Source organism: Octodon degus, unplaced genomic scaffold, assembly GCF_000260255.1.
Source record: "Octodon degus isolate 3935 unplaced genomic scaffold, OctDeg1.0 scaffold00118, whole genome shotgun sequence".
Classification (NCBI taxonomy): domain Eukaryota; kingdom Metazoa; phylum Chordata; class Mammalia; order Rodentia; family Octodontidae; genus Octodon; species Octodon degus.
Genome location: NW_004524694.1, coordinates 4005302 through 4022121, shown reverse-complemented (window position 1 = coordinate 4022121; position 16820 = coordinate 4005302). Strand labels below are relative to the sequence as shown.

At 34.7% G+C, this 16820-nt stretch overlaps 1 protein-coding gene and 1 pseudogene across 1 annotated transcript in view; one reads left to right on the top strand and one right to left on the bottom strand.

Annotated features, from left to right (window-relative positions):
* Nudcd1 (NudC domain containing 1) overlaps positions 1-16820 on the top strand; it is a 69584-nt gene that overhangs the window by 20190 nt on the left and 32574 nt on the right. The window contains exons 4-7 of the mRNA XM_004640092.2: positions 3676-3856; positions 6693-6875; positions 9943-10150; positions 14501-14645. Of these exons, the coding sequence (XP_004640149.1) occupies positions 3676-3856; positions 6693-6875; positions 9943-10150; positions 14501-14645 (717 nt within the window). The remainder of the gene's footprint in view (positions 1-3675; positions 3857-6692; positions 6876-9942; positions 10151-14500; positions 14646-16820) is intronic.
* On the bottom strand, positions 8560-8925 carry LOC105743345 (annotated as a pseudogene).

Genomic DNA, 16820 nt, shown 5'->3' with positions numbered 1-16820 from the left:
CCTTTTAGACAGTGGGTGTTAGCTTCTCCTATTTTGGCCCAGGGTCAGTGCAGTTATTATAATTAGAGAATTAAAATACTGATCATTAACTCTACAATTAACATAAAGAAAACCAGGTTACTTCATATTATTATCTATTGCTGTGTAAGAAACTTAGAACTTAGTGTTTTAAACAATAAATATTTCTCATCTCACATGTGTTCTTTCAGAAATTGGAGTGGTGTAAGTGGGTGGCCTGACTGGGGGAGTTTCTCATAGTTACAATCGCAGCTGGGACTGCAGTCATTGGACGGCAGAGTCACGTCTGTTTTTCTGCAGACACATCCTGTGTATTGCATGTGTAGGTAACTGCCATGGGCAGCGTCATGGCCCCTTCTTCTGGAAGCAGAGTTGAACAAAGCTGAGCTTGCTGTCTTTTTCTCCTCTACACTCATGTTAGGTTTGCTGATACACTAACACTGCTCCAAATACTCCCTAGCTAGAAAAATACATCATAGTGTAAAAACTGAACAATAGTAAGGATTTTGATACTAATAATAAGGAATTAGGTTTTCTAGAGCCTGTTTTTGAAAGTAGAAGGAAATAATAACAAGTTATCAAATGATTTTTTTTTGCAGTACCAGCAATCAAACGTGGGATGTTGTGCTTGCAAGGCAAGCTCGTAAGCTGCTGAGCTATCTCTCCAGCTCAAATGATTTAATGTTTCAGCTTTTTTGATTTTTATTAATATTGACATTGTAATACAGTCTAAGTGTCAGCATTAATTTTTAGTTTTAGTTAAATAGCTATGTTTAATATTTTTAGCTATTATAAAATATTTTTATTAAATCAAAAGATGTTAAGTACTAGGCCTTAATTATTTAAAAAAAATGAGGAGCACTTAATTTGTTTTACTAATTGCTTGTTTAAGAGAGGTTCTTGGGGCTGGAGCTTAGTGACACAATGCCTGCCTGGCAAGTGCAAGCAAGGTTCTGAGTTTGATTCCTGGTACCAAAACAAGCAAACCAAAAAGAGAATGAGACTCTTGAATTCACAGTTGCTGGTCTCCAGTATTTACTTTAAAAAAGAATTGAGACATTATGATGTGTTTCCAGTTTAGATATTAGAGTAGTAGTAAGGCATTTTAAGAATGATGTATATGAGCAATATAAATAAGAGTATATTAGAGCTGGCCAGGTAGCTCAACAGATTAAAGTGCCTGCTTAGGCAGAAGCAGGGACCAGGATTCAATCCCCAGCGTGCTGTCAGCCCTGCCCCCAGTGCACACTGAGACAGTGATTGAGACTGGGCATGATGGCGCGCCTGTAATACTAGCTAGTGCTTGGGAGGCTAAAAACAGGAAAATCACTAGGAGGCTGATCTGTGCAGTGAGATCTATATAGTGTAGACCCTGTACTAAATTAAAAAAAAAAAAAGAATATATTACAGAGCTCTGAGGATTCTGTTTGTTTTGTGCCAAAGAAAACTAGCTGACTTAGTTTACTGTCCTCTTTTCTGTATTTAGTACAGAGTCTACAAGGTCTCACTATGTAGATTGGACTCATAGTGATCTTCCTGTTTTCATCCTCCCAAGTGCTGGGATTACAGGCATGTGCCACCATGCCTAGTCTCAGGTCCCTGGGGGCAGGGCCGGCTGGGCACGCCAGGGATCAAACCCCTGCTTCTGCGCTTTGCCTAAGCAAGTGCTTTGGTCCCCTGACCTATTTGGCCAGCGCATATCCTCTTTAAAATAGCTGACCACGCAGAGTCATAGCTCTTAGAGTCAGAAGGAGGTGCATAAGGATTCATAATTGTTTGGTTTCTGTTGTGTGTTCCCTTAGCATATATTAGGCTTCCAATAATTTTTAAATCCGTTTAAAATGTAAGGGCCGGGGAGATAGCAGTCTAAGCACCTGCCTGGGAAGTGCAAGGTCCTGAGTGCCATCCCTGGTACCAAAAAAAAAAAAAAAAATTTCTAATGGTTTAAATTAGAAACAGTTTTCTCTCTTGCTGTTGAGACTGTCCATTTTGCAGATGTGTTGCCCCTAATCTAATGGAGGAGCTAAATAGCAACATTGTCACGTTGAGATGCTGGGCCTATTGAGACTGGAGCCTCTAGACCCCTGTTCCTTTACAAAAGATTGTCTCCCTGTTTTTATGACGAAAGAAAACGAAGGAAGGAAGGAAGGAAGGAAGGAAGGAAGGAGAAAAGAGAAAGAAAGCAAGCCAGACAGACAGACAGAAAGCAAGCAAGCGTTTAAGATGTCTAATGGTTTTTAAAGTCTGGTCATCCACTCCTCTAGCCTCATTCCATTTCTTGCCACTCATGGAAAGAGGAAAAATAAGACACTAAACTCACTCTTGTATCTGCCAAAATGTGTCATTTTTCTCTCTCACTTTTAGTATCTACTCCCCAAATAAAAGCAAAACTCAGCCTGTACAAAACTGGTTTTATCTGCGATCTTGCTTTCTAAGTATTTAAAGGTAGTGGTGGGGGGGGGGAGAGAGAGAGAGAGTGAGAGAGAGAGAGTGCACATTGAGAGTCAATTCCAAAGGCCTACAGTTTAAATGATTTGGACAGAGGTGCTTAAACACAGAGAAAATGATGAATAGCTCATTTTTCTTGATAAGGCTTTCCAGTAGAAAGATATATGAGAGCGAGCTCCCTATAAACATTAGGAAAAGTGCTGACTTTTTATTTTAGGTTTTCTTTCCAGCTGTTTAGTTCTCTTTTGTTTAGAAGTCATGTTTATGAATCAGTCTTAAAACTCTTAATTAATATTTTAATAAAAGTATAATGGTTCTTTAGACCTTGTGTTTATGGTATAAAAATAATTCAGTAGGATTCTGTCTTTAGATTTGCTTGGGATGAACAACTTGGAGATTATATTTTGAAATTCATTGAATTATCTTTTTAATACAAATAGGCTTTTGGTTTTGATATTAAAGTGTCAGTGATTTGTTTTCTGATGTCTTTTATTCTCTGAAAACTTCTAGAAAATGAAAGCAGTAGGTTTAAAGCTTACTTCCAAAGCATGTACACCTGCATACAGTGTCTAGATGCACAGATGAAGAAAGCAAGCCTAAGTCGTGTATGCATGAGATGGGGAAAGATGAAGGTGTGGACCTGACCTGCCAGTCTCCTTTCTTTTTGTGTAGTGCACTTTTTTCATAGTTCTTTTCTAGAAGATTACTTGTAAGTCCTCTTTCTCCTTTAGATGCTGTTTGGATGCCTTGTAATTTTCTTTTCTTTTTTTTTTGCGGAACCAGAGATTGAACTCAGGCCCTTGCACTTGCCAGGGAAGCACTTATTCCACTGAGCCATCTCCCCAGCCCCAAACTTTCCTTATTTTTAAATCAGGATTACTGGTCAGTTTTTTTTCTGCTTTACAAATGCATATTCTTGGGCTGGGGAGATAGCTCAGTAGAATAAGCGTTTGTTTGGCAAGCTCAGGGTCCTGAGTTCAATTCCCGGTACCGCAAAAAAACAAAAAACAAAAAAACATATTCTTATTAAGTTCTTTCCTCAAGGAGTATTTATTTAAATGCAGTCTATATTTAAACAGTTTTTACTTTTTAATTCTGAATTCTTTCTAATAAGTAATATTCAAAATAGTTTTGTCAGGATTTTATGTATTCTTCCCATACTTTCTGTTCATATAAATGTACATGTTTGCACATCTAATTGTTTTGTAGATTGTGTTCAATGAAGAGCTTGGGAATCCTTTTATCATAATTCACAGTATCTCTTTGCTAAAAGCTGAAGGACATTCAATAGCTACCCTACTTCTTCGAATAGAGAAAGAGGAATTGGATATGAAAGGAAGTGGTTTCTATGTTTCTTTGGAATGGGTCACTGTCAGTAAGAAAAATAAAGGTAAAATAAAATGAAATTTTGAATTTCTAGTGATGTCATTGTTTAGTAGATTTTAAAATATAGGGGTGTCCCTGTAAGTGCTTTCTGGTTTTTCTTAGGCATTGTTTTGTGATTCTAGCACCTGCTATGCTGAGTAGGATGAATATCTATAGTTTGTGCTAAGGTCTGAGTTATATAAAACTATAATGTGTTTCCATGGCCAGTTATGCCTTTTGTACAAATGGAAACATTGCATAATTTTTGAAGACTTTAATATATATGTTTTTAGTATAGCCAAGAATATGCACATAAGAATTATATGTATATATAAATGAAGTGTAAGTGAATGATAAACTGTGGTATAGTTAAAATATAAGTAAATAGTACTGAGGTGGAAATGAATACCATTGAGTTTTGCGTTTTGCTTCTACCCTCCATAAAACTATTCCTTTTCTCAACCAGTGTGATTCCATTTGTAAAGAAGTCCTGAAAGTAGGTCTCCTTGAACCTGTCATGCTTTTAACTTGACATTAGAAATTGCTTTCTTGGGTATTAATTAGGCTTTCTTTAATGGTGAGGACAGGCCGTTGGTCTTTCTTTAGTTCTTAATGACTCACCACGTTTTGGGTTTTTTTTTTATAGTTAAGAGCCAATTGAGCTTTTTTCAGTGACTCTGCTTTTTCTTAGTAGCATTTATTAGTTTAGTCCTTGATAAATAAACTTCATCACTACAGAAAAGTATTTTCTTGCCATACTGCTAGTTTACAATTTAAGAAAAGATATCAGTGTTTTTTCTAAGACATCTTTTCATTTAATTCTTGAAATATACAATCACACCACCAAAATATACCTTTATAGTTATAGATACAAAACTTTAGTCAGCTGAATAAATCTCTTAGATTTGTTTTTTGAGGTATTCAGTTGATTTATTTGTTCTTCCTAGAACTTAGTTCCATCTGTGGAGGAATAGAAAGGTTTTCTGCAAAGGACCAGATGGTAAACATACAATCTGTGTCACTGCCATTTAACTTTGCCTTTGTGGTATAGAAGCAGCCATTGGTGGTCCATCCAAGAATGAGCGTGGCTGTGTTCCAGTAGCAGTTTGTCTATGAACAGTGACATTTAAACATTGCATGAATTTTATGCGTAATTAGATATTCTTTTGACTTTTAACTATTTAAAAATAAAATTTGTAACTCACAGGCAATACAAAAATAGATCTAGATTCAATTTTGGCTTGTGGGCCATGGTTTTCAGGCTCCTACTTTAGAAAGCAGAAGGTTGAACTTTTTTTATTAAAAGCATAAATCAGTAATAGGAGAAATCACCATAGGTATTCCACCTCTCTCTTCCCAAGACATTTGGTTCTATAAATGCTCAGTACACAGTATCTCATCACATTTATTCAGGTTACTGATTATTTTTCTGTCTGTAAGTACGTGTGTTGCCTTGAACACAGCATCAGTCTACTTAGTCACCTCATGTTTGTTTCTCTACTTCAGCTAAGCAGATGTATTGAAATTCATCTTGCTTTTTCTCCCAAGATGATAATTGTAGAAACATTGATTCTCTTTGGTTCCCTTTATCATTATTAAGGTCTTGTTCCTTTTCCCTCTTAATAGTTACTAATACAATTGTTATCTTTTGTTTTTCCAGTACTAGGGGTTGAGCCTAGGGCCTTTGCACTAAACTAAACCCCTTCCTAAATGATGGTGAATGAAACACTGAATTAATTGTATCTTGTAGTCATTTGAAATTGAAAATATAGACATATAGTAAATGCCACTTTTATGTTTTAAGCATATTATAGTTTCTGAAACATTTAAGTGCAAAAGAAAATTTAATTTTAACCAGCATTTCCCAGCTTACTTAAGCATGAGTCCACTGTTTGAGACCTATTACTGTCTATCCCATATATGTTGGGAAAAGCCCTTCTATCACCTATGTAATGCCTAAGGCTGGGTCTTTACAGGTAGTAGGACTGTGTGTCCTGCAGATATCTGTGGAGAAAGTACAGTTTTTACTTCACACATGAAAGCCAGGAAGATGGCTCAGTAGAATAAGCACTTGCCTGGAAAGTACAAGGGCCTGAGTTCAATCCCCGGTTCTGCCAAGAAAAAAAAAAAAAAAAGTAGTTCAGACATGAAATTACAAGCTTGTTCTTAAACATGTGTGAATTGAATGTGTGAATGCAGCTGGAAAATTAAGAATATAAACAATGACATGTTTTAGAGCAAACCATATTTATTTCATAACAATGTAGTACTCGGTTGACTTTACTCAGTTCGAAGCTTATAAATGTAACCCACTTTACATAAAAATAGTAAAAGATACAGACTGAATTGAAAGTATTAAAACAAAAAAATATCCTATCTTCACAGTATAATAAATCTAGTTAATGTAGCAAATTTTGGGATATAGTTAATTATGTTTCAAAACTTGTAAATACTAGTATGAAGCAAATACTTTAGGTAAGTCAGTCACTTCAGATATCCAGAGTTCTGCCATCCACTGAAAACTTGAGTGAAATGGACACTTTTATATGTGTTTCTCACTACGTGTGGTAGCTACTAACTATATGTGGCTACTGAGCGCTTAAAATGTGATGAGTATGCCTGAGAAAACGAATTTCAAACTTTACTTAATTTTAAATAATCACTTGCTCCAGCAGGTACCACATTGGGCAGTAAATTTTATGAGACCAAATATTTTAAAGTAGGGACTTTATTTATGGAAAATCAGATTATAAAATTTTTATCCTTAAGAAAAGATGTTTGATAATAGGACCTTTAATAATACATTAGAATATTAATATTCATTAATTGTAATGTTTTGTTCTAAAACACTTTTCTTATAGATAATGTAAAGTATGAAATCACTAAGCGTGATATTCTTCGTGGAAAGTCAGTACCACATTACGCCGCTATTGAGCCCAATGGGAATGGTCTGATGATTATTTCCTACAAGTCCTTCAAATTCATTCCTGTTAGTCAAGAATTTGAAGAAAATACGGATAAAGACGTGTCAGAGAAAAACAAAGGTAATACTGTGTTTAACGTTCACAGCTAGAATGTGTATTTATGCACATTAGTTTGTGTCTGTTTTGTCTTCCTAGTTAGATGGTGGGTTGTGCCAAGGGAGGATAGATGTTTAGTTTTTCTTGGTATTTAGTAGATGCTTAGTATTTAATAGTATTTTTGTTAATTTCTTCCAAAGAAATCTTTTTGTAAAATAAATCACACAGTGTAAAATGTCATAATTTATTAGTTGTGTAATAAGCTGGATATGGTAGTACATGCCTATAATTCCAGTACTCTTAAGAGGCTGAGGCAAGAGGATTGCTAGTTGGAGCCCAAGCTGGGCAACTTAGCAAATGAGATCCTGTCTCAAAAGGGCTGGGACTATGGATCAATGTGAAGTCCCTGCATTCAATTCCCAGCAGAGTACCAGGAGGAAAAAAGAATATAATTATAAAGGGGTTTTTTTTAGTAAGTTTTAGAGTACATAATCATTACTTTTGTTGTGGGGAGTTAGTGCATGTACCTAGCACATCTTCTTTTCTCATCCCTATCTTTCCCGCCCCTAAAAAAGTTGGTATATTAGCTTCCTTGATTAGGTGTTTAATAGACACTTATCAAATAAATAAAAAGGATAGTAGTGAAGGTGGCAGTCTTTTGAGATAAACTAAATATTGTCCATGTTCTTACTAAACTGAAAGTTTGTTCCTGGAGGGCAGTATCAGTAATTTGTCTTAATGTTGAATGAATAAAGGTCATGTTTTAGAATGAGATTAGCAATGTATTTAGAAATTTATATTTATATTTATATATGAAAGATACATACTCCTTTAAAGATAATGAGATCATACTACTGTTTATATTTATTTTTATTCACTGTCTTTTATTCCAAATTATACAAAATCAAAATTCCAAACAAGTACTGCTTATGAGATCTACTGTTGTATTTTAAAATTGTGACTATAAAAAATGAGCTTTTAAAAAATAAGTTCACTCAAATTTTTGTCAGTACATCATTTACTTTACTGAATATAATTACCAACTTGTAAGAACAGTTACAACTAGGTTAATACTTGACAGGATTTTGATGTCTGATAAGACCTGAGTATTGGTCAATTTCCATCTAAAACATCGATACAGCTTTTATCAATGAAAATACTGTATTCAAATACTTCATTCATTTCCTAAAATAAATGAATTATTTTGAGTTTGAAGTAAAGAAAAAGGCCATGTTAAAATACGAACAGAAGGCCGGCCAGATAGCTCAACGGATTAAAGCACCTGCAAGCAGGCACAGGGCCAGGGGCTCAATCCCCAGGCAGCTGTGCCAGCCCTGCCCCCGGGGTACACTGAGATGGTAATTGAGACTGGGTATGGTAGCAGGCACCTGTCATCCCAGCTCTTGGGAGGCTGTAAGCAGGTGGATCACTAGGAGTTTGATCTCGAAGTGAGACCCAGAAAACCCTATAGACCCTTACCTAAAATACAAAAAGAAATATGAACAGAAATAACTTGGAAGGTTGAGACAGGAGGGTTGCTGAGAGTTCAAGACTGGCTTGGGGGCTACACAAGTGAGCACAAGGCCAGCCCAAACTGCACAGCAAGGCCCTATCTGAAAAAAAAAAAAAAAAAGGAACAGAACTGAAAGCAATATGTACTTTCTAATCACATGCCTGTACCACGTGGCAAGCTGTTCATGGGCAAGGTCTACCAGGGCAAACCCTGTGCTGCTTTGCTGCTCTTGCTTTGCTGTTCCCCTTTCTCTTTTGCCTTCAACCTTTTTCTGTTTCTGGTCCATCCATTCTGATCTAGAAGAGTCTTTTTGTTTCTCTTTATCTCAGTCTCCATTTCCATGTTATCTGAGTTTTTTTCATCATTGTTCACCATACATTCCATTTTCTCTTGGCGCTGTTTGGGTACCACAGCAGTTGCTATCTCTTGAGCATCTTTCATTAAAACATCGCAGTCTACTTTGAAAATACTTTTAAGTCTGTTGAGCTCCTTGGGGCATTCTTTTTTTTTTTTTCTTTTCAGCACACGTTTTTCTTTTTCACTTCATAAATTTTTAGCCATGTTTCACCTGAGAAACACTACAGCACACTCACCTCAGAAACTCCATACCCCACTGTTTATATTTCTGATGTTCATCATATGTAGCGAGAGAATATTTTATTAGAAAGTTTTACAATATTTAGTAACTATACATCCAAATCTTTGGATCTCCTTTTTCTTTAATGATAATTACTTAAAAATTAGTTTCATGTGCGGCCAGGGAGATGGCTCAGTAGGGCCTGAGTTCAATTCCCAGTACCACAAAAAAAAAAAAAAAAAAATTAGTTTCACTACTTTTATAGCTTAAAAAAAAATGACTCATTTAAAGGTATTAAAAATATTAAAGTAGTAAATATTTTTAACTATCCCCAGGTTTATAAGTACATGCACCTCTTTATATAAAGTTGTACTTATTGACCTATTGGATATAATACAAAGAATATTTTCTTTTGGAGACCTAAAGCAAACTCTAACAGCACAAACAGATATTCAAAGCAACTGATGTTATACTTCATTGAGGCAACTAAAAAAATCCTTGCTTTCCCCTGCAGAGTCTGCTTCCTTGGCTTTTATACTCATGTGATTTTACAGATTCTCCCAGTCCCTGTTGTCTGACAGAAGTTGTCAGTTGAGTGATTGTTATATATAAACTGCTTTGCTAAGTTATGGTAGAAACATATGTTGTATTTTCAATAAGGAATCTACTTTGCTGGTGATGTTTTGTAAGGAGAGAAAGGAGAGGCAGAATATGAGGAGGCAGAGAGGGAAGGAGTGGAAATAAAGAATCGCTCCTGATTATTTTATCAGTTCTTCTGCATCATAGGAAACCTGAAAGAAAAATGTCAAATGCAATTGCTGCAGCTCTTTAGGTGGAAATTCCCCAAAGAAGTCTGTGTGTTCATTTATTTCTTGCAGCAATGAGCATTAGAAAGTGGACTGAGATTTTTCTGGATAGGTTTTTTTTAATATTTGTAATCTCTAATTTTATACAATATCATCTCATTTTTGTTATTATATAATGTATTTTTCCTTTCCCAGTGAAACCTTTGTATTATTGGCAACAAACCGAAGATGATTTGACAGTAACAATACAACTTCCAGAAGACATTACCAAGGAGGACATTCAGGTAGCGTTTTTACCAGATCACATCAGCATTGTGCTGAAGAATCTCCAGGTTTTGGAAGGAAAGCTCTACTCATCTATTGATCATGAAAGCAGTACCTGGATAATTAAAGAGAATAATAGGTATTTTTTTTTTATAGTTTTATATTTGAAATTATCTTTTGTTATTTTTTATTTTTAAAATGTTTGCTTTCTATAGTAACTTCATCAAGGGTGAGTATATTACTTCTGTTTGTATTGCTTATTTTTCTTAAGATAGGTTAAAAATGAAGTTATTACATGAAGGAACATAGTTATAGTTAAGGTTAAAGAAACAATTCTATGTAGCTATTACTTGTATACAGTATGGCAGTGCTTTTCATTGCTGGTTCTGGATGTGGTAATAACAAAAGGTTAAAATAGCTATTCTAAATTTGTGCTTTAAAGTTTTGTAATAGAAATAATTTGGGAGAGGAGGAACCGGGAATTGAACTCAGGACCTCACACTTGCCAGGCAGGTACATTACTATACTTTGATATTTAAAATGCACAAGATAGAATGAGAAGGCTCCTTTCAACCCAGGACTGCCAGTCATATGTTCTCCTCCTTGCTACAGCCATTGTTTCCTTTGCTTCCAGAGATATTTGTGTATCTCAATAACACGTATTTCTATTTATTTTGATACATAGCATTTGTTCATTTTCAAGAATAAATCTTATATCCTTCTATTAAAATATATAACACTTTTTAAATCCCTTTTTCTAGCTTTGTTATATTTTACTTTATTGACTGTACCATTGTTTAATGTTTTTTCTTTTTGGGAATCGAGCTCAGGACCTTGTACTTGCCATGCAGGCACTGTACCATCATTTAAAAATTGGTTCTCCTTTGTTGTACATTTAGATTATTTGTAGTCTTTTGCTACAGTGAATAACTACATACATATGTCACTTTACATGTGTAGAAATACATATGAAGGATTAAATTCCTACAAATAGAATAAGTAACATATTCTATTATTTATAATCAATATGTTCTTTAACCAGGTCAAATAAATTTTGTGTCTTATGTAAGTTTCTTTTATGATTTGTATATCTTAGGACAGACACACAAAAAATATATGATAAATTGCAATATATCCAAAAATATTTTGCACATCAAAATTCAAAATTCCCAAAGATAAAGTAAGAACACAGAAAAGGGTAAGAGGGCTGGCCAAATAGCTCAGCAGATTAAAGCGCCTGCAAGCAGGTCCAGGGGCCAGTTGGTTCGATCCCAGGCCTACCATGTCGGCCCTGCCCCAGGGGTGCATTGAGATAGCAACTGAGACTGGGCATGGTGGTGCGCACCTGTAATCCCAGCTCTTGGGCAGTTAAGTTTTTAAATAGCCTAAATTCAGCAAAAAATAGGTATTTAGTTGATTTAAAGTGCAACCTAAATTTTTGATTTAGATTAATGTTGCTTACTAGATAAATTGAATATTTTTACATCAGGTGTAGTTCTTATTTTTGTTTAAATTATAATATCACATTTTAATTCCTGAACATTATAGTTCAGCATTAATATCACTGAGGTGTATAAATGTGTAGAGAATAGTGCAGTGATATTTTAAATACAAAATAAACATCTTTTTATGGGAATACTGCTTTGTATGTCCACATACAGTCTTGTCTTTTCCAAACAGTAGCCAGGATTCAAATGAACTGCAGGCCCAGCACACTCCACACACACCTAAAATCGCAGCTATTTAAAAGGCTGAGACAGGATGGTTGTGAGATCAAGCCCAGCCCTTATAATTTAGCAGAAGCCTGTCTCAAGTTGAAAAACCTGGTTGGGTGTGTCCCTCAAGGAGAGGCTGTAGGCTCAGCCCGCACCATGGCAGAATCAGTCAGTCACTCTACGCAACCTCCACAACAGGAAGAACTGCTGCAATTTCTGGCAAAATGAACCCATCAAACATAGAATTGATCTGAAGACATTAGCTGGCACTTTTACTTGCGGTTTTTTCCTTCATTGCATTCAATTGTAGTTTGAGAAACGTTTTCTTACCTCGATATGATCTTAGATCATAGTTGAACTAACAACAAAGTATTTACAGTTAATTTAGTGTTCTGAACAACTTAACTGTCTCAGTTTATTGTATGGAATGTGTTCATTCTGTTTAGAAGACGCCCTTCTTTGTTTATGGAAGAGCTTCTTGTGCTGCTTGTCGCTTTGGTACCTGTGTGACTTCATAGGTCAGAATGGCTTCTCCACATTAAATGCTACTTCATCCAGCACTAATTTTTGATTCATTATAAAAATTTGCCTATAGCTCTGGAGACAGACACAGATTTACTATGAAAGCAAGGAGACAGAGTATCTTCCACAAAGGACTGTGCAGTGGTTACATTTTTTAGTACATTAAAAAACAATTATCTGAAAGGTTTTTGGCAGATATTTTGTATCTTCACATATTCTGTTTATCATGTATATATGAATGTGAGGGGTTTCAAGATAGCATTCATAAATTAGCAAAAGAACATACTGATCTTCATACTGTTCTGAACATAAATTAGTAACTAGAACATATTGTTTAGTATAAGTCATCAAGCAGTAACCCAGCAAAGTCTAGAATAGCTGGACTTAATACACACTGCATTTAGTCTTCAGTACATGAACATAAACCAGTCTTGTTTTTCAAGTAGATTTGAGGTGTTTAAATGCTGTTTTGTGTTACGAAAGATAATTACCATGAAGTGTAAATGATACCTCATTTTAGTAAATGATTTTTTGTACTTGATTAAATTATGCATATCTCTGATCTTCAAGCAGTATTCTTTATCACGTTGAAAGGATTTGTTAAACTGATTTGTAGTTTAATTTGTACAGTGTATGTTTCTGTTCTGTTTTGCTTGGATAGCAGGATTCAATGCTAGTTTTAAAATGTGGAAATGCAGCCAGGCTAAAAGGACTACATTATCTAGGTATGCAAAGTTGGAAATTGTAGTTAGGATCAGATAAACTCTTTCAGACTCTTTACTCAGCATCTGAAGACGTGTTTATACATCTGGCAACTGGGTAAAAGTTCTTTACATATATTTTTTTAAAGAGGCAGGCAAAATATGGACTTGGAGCCAGCCTGCTTTACTAGTTTATGACCTTGGCAAGTTACTTAACCTCTTACTGCTTTTTGATTATAAAATGAGTGTTATAATAGTGCCTATTTTGTTTATGGTGAGCAATGAATGAGTTAAAACATGTTAAACTCTTAAGACACTACCTCATATGGTAAGCATTAGGAAGTAGAACTGAACTGTTGTTATTATTACCTTCCTTATCACCAAGATGATCATCTTCCTTAGAAATATAACTTAATCTGAGCATTAGTGATGGTGGTGGTAATGTTCAGGGCGAATGATAAGAACTCCTGTTATATAAGAGAGGCATTATTTTATATGATCTCTGAAGTACTTTCTGAAAATTTTGAAATAGTGTGATTCATGAGGTGGTGATAACTACAGCCTTGAAAATAAGTGGCCAGTAAGTTTGTGTGTTCTGTTTGATAATTACAATAATAGTTACTGTGCTCTTTCATTTGTTTGTTTGCAGTTGTGTTCCAGGACGTGGGTTATGTGGTGCACCTATAACAAAAGTGGTGCTTAGGAACGTTTGCTACGCTGTTAACAGCTGCTACTGTCCTCCTTTCTGTCTAGTGAAGGGGTGGCCGCTCTTTAAGCTTCTATTTGAGTTTCCTCTCCTCTTCCTAAGGAACACAGGTCACCAGGCTTCTTATTCTTTGCTAATAGTCGGCCTTGACTCCACTTTCTTTTCCTCCCACTTCAGTCCCTGACCTCAGGGTTCCCTGACAGGCTCTTTTTAGTGCGTTTGAAATTTTATATTAATGACTTAATTATGCAGCATTTGACTTTAAGTAAGTTAATAGAGACTCCATTAGCATCCTTATTAGTGGTTGTTTTTCTAATGCCTACATATCTTTTCAATTCTTTAAAATCTATATTTTAAGTTTTAATAATTCTATTAACCTAACCTGCCTGATCTTTTCATTAATTGTACATTATGGCTGTTAACTTACAAAAATAAATGGTTGGCTCCATACAGCCAGAGGTAGTACTTCTTAGTTGTAGGACCTTTCCTTGCTTTACTGTCCCTTCTCCCTCTTTTCCACTGCTGCATAGATCTATGCTACTTGTATTTTTGTTACTTAGTAACATACTTTGCAACTAGACTGCAATAAGGCTCATACTCACTTCTCTCTGCAAACTGTTTGGTACACCATTTCTAGTAGTACTTTTCTGTTTGTTTATTAAGTCTAGATTATTTACCTTTGAATTTTAAGTTTTCATCACATGTCAAATTAAAGTGAACAAGGTTTGAAAAATTGCCTGCTGGTTGTGAGGAGGTTAATTTCTATAGGACCTTCTGCTTCTTATTGAGTGCTTAATTTGTATAGTTGCTTGATGTAACATCACCTTTCTCATTTAAACTTTTAGCTTGGAGATTTCTTTGATTAAGAAGAATGAAGGACTGCCATGGCCAGAGGTAGTAGTCAATGATAAACAAGGGGAATTTATCAGGGACCCAGCCCAATGTGCTGCAATAGCTGAACGTTTGATGCACTTGACCTCTGATGAACTGGTAAGCAGTTGCAATAGTAGTGTGACTTCCCAAGAATCCCAGAGTATGTTATGTGAGGATTATGGCATGTTTTTTAAATATTATTTTGACATTACCATGAAAGGTACAGATTAGCTACCAGTGACCTGATTAATGTTTTAATATGGCTTAAAAGTTGTAACATTATGTGAATCTCTTATACTATAGGAACTTATTTATTTCTTGTACTATATGAATATATACATATACGTGGGTTTATAGTATTGGGTATGTTTGTGTATTTATATACCTACATATATTTTCCTTTAGATGAATTAATATTATCTGACCAATGCTAACAGGGCCAGAAATCATCATGTTATCATTCCAGTGTTGATAATCTACTTATAATTGAAATTTTCTAGATGATCTTAGAATATCACAAGGATATGTGTGTGTGTGAATTGTATATAATATACTTTGTGTTGATAATTTCTTTAATGACCATACAGTACTCATCCATGAGACTAAAAATGTTACCATGCTAATGACTTTTATAAGATAATATTGAGAATTTCAACAAATATAGCAACTGTATTCTAGGAGTCAACTACATGTTCATTTAACAAACATTGTATATATATAATTATTTGAAAAATATCTGATTTATGGTCATCTTGTAATAAGGAAGACAACAATTATTTATCCCATAATTAGAAAAGAGAGGTTAGAATATTGAAAGTAATAAGAGAAAATAAGTTTTGTGTTTGCCAGCAACCTTTGACTAATCTCTGGAATTTATATGTGTGAAACTATAAAACTTGCCTGGCAAATGTTCAATCCCCGGTCCCGCAAAAAAAAAAAAAAAAAGAAAAACTGTAAAACTTTTTTTATTTCATCCCCATTTTGCAACAAGCCATTTAAGCTATATTGGCCAGTGTTCATTCATTCAACCAGTTTTTCTTGTCACAGGCTTTGCGAATATGATAACAATATTAGAGAATTATTTTGAGATCATAGGTAATTCTCCTAAATACTTTACAAACTACTTTATAGTAGTAGTAATGGTAGTTATAAACTACTTTGTAAATGTTTCAAAGAAATACTTGTTTTTATGAAAAAGCTACCTGAAACAACATTGTTTTTGTTACATTTTAAAAAGATAAAACAGAGTCTTCTTATCTGCTTGAGTTTTTCTAATCTTTAAGTGTGCCTCCATGTGGTGATTAGGACCACTGTTCACTATTAATAGAACAGTGAAAATGGTAAAGTCAGGCACTCCTGTCTTGTCGTCTTTAGGAAAAGATATTTCCTTGTTAAACATGATAACTTCTTTTTATACTTTGAGGAAATTTTATTTTACTCCTACTATGCTGAGAATTTTTATCATGAATAGTTATATAATTTTCTACATTTGTGAGATAAACTTTCCTTGATCATGATATAGTAGCCTGTTTCCATGTTACTGGAATTTCATTAGCTCATGTTTTGTTAAGGATTTTTATATCTGGTTCTGAGAAATATTGGATGCTATTTGTGTGTGTGTGTCTTTTACTGATTTTGATGTCTAGTGATGCTAATTAAAACAATTAGGGAAGTGTTAAACTTCTATTTCTAGAAGAGATTATATAGAATTTGCATTATTATTATTTTAACCATACATTCTTGAGGTTTTCTTTTTTGAAGGGTTTTTAGTGAATTTGATGTCTTTATTTTGAGCATCTATTTCCATTTTACTTTATTTTTCACTTTCATTTCTATTATTACATTTACTATTTTTTTCATTTGAATATTTTGAATTTATTCTGGTCTTTTAATACTTTTAAAGGTAAATGCTTAAATGGTTGATTTTTAACCTTCCTTTTCTAATACTAGCTGCTAGAGTTTAAATCTTGAATTCCCCCAAAGGCTTGTGTGTTAAAGGCTTGTTTTCCAGGGTGCAGCTGTTGGGAGGATGTACACGTTCTGATGAGTATGTCCTCAAGGGGACAGAAGACCCTGGCCCCTCCCTCCTCTTCTGTTTCCTGTCTATGAGGTGGGGAGTGCTACCCATGCACTCTGGTTATACTGTACTGACTCCCATACGCCCTAAGTAGCACTAGCACCAACGGATCGTGGATTGGAACCTCCAAAACTGAGAGCCAAAATAACTCACTGAATGACTTGATTGTCTGAGATACTTACTATAGTATCATGACACTTTTTCTTTTTCTTTTT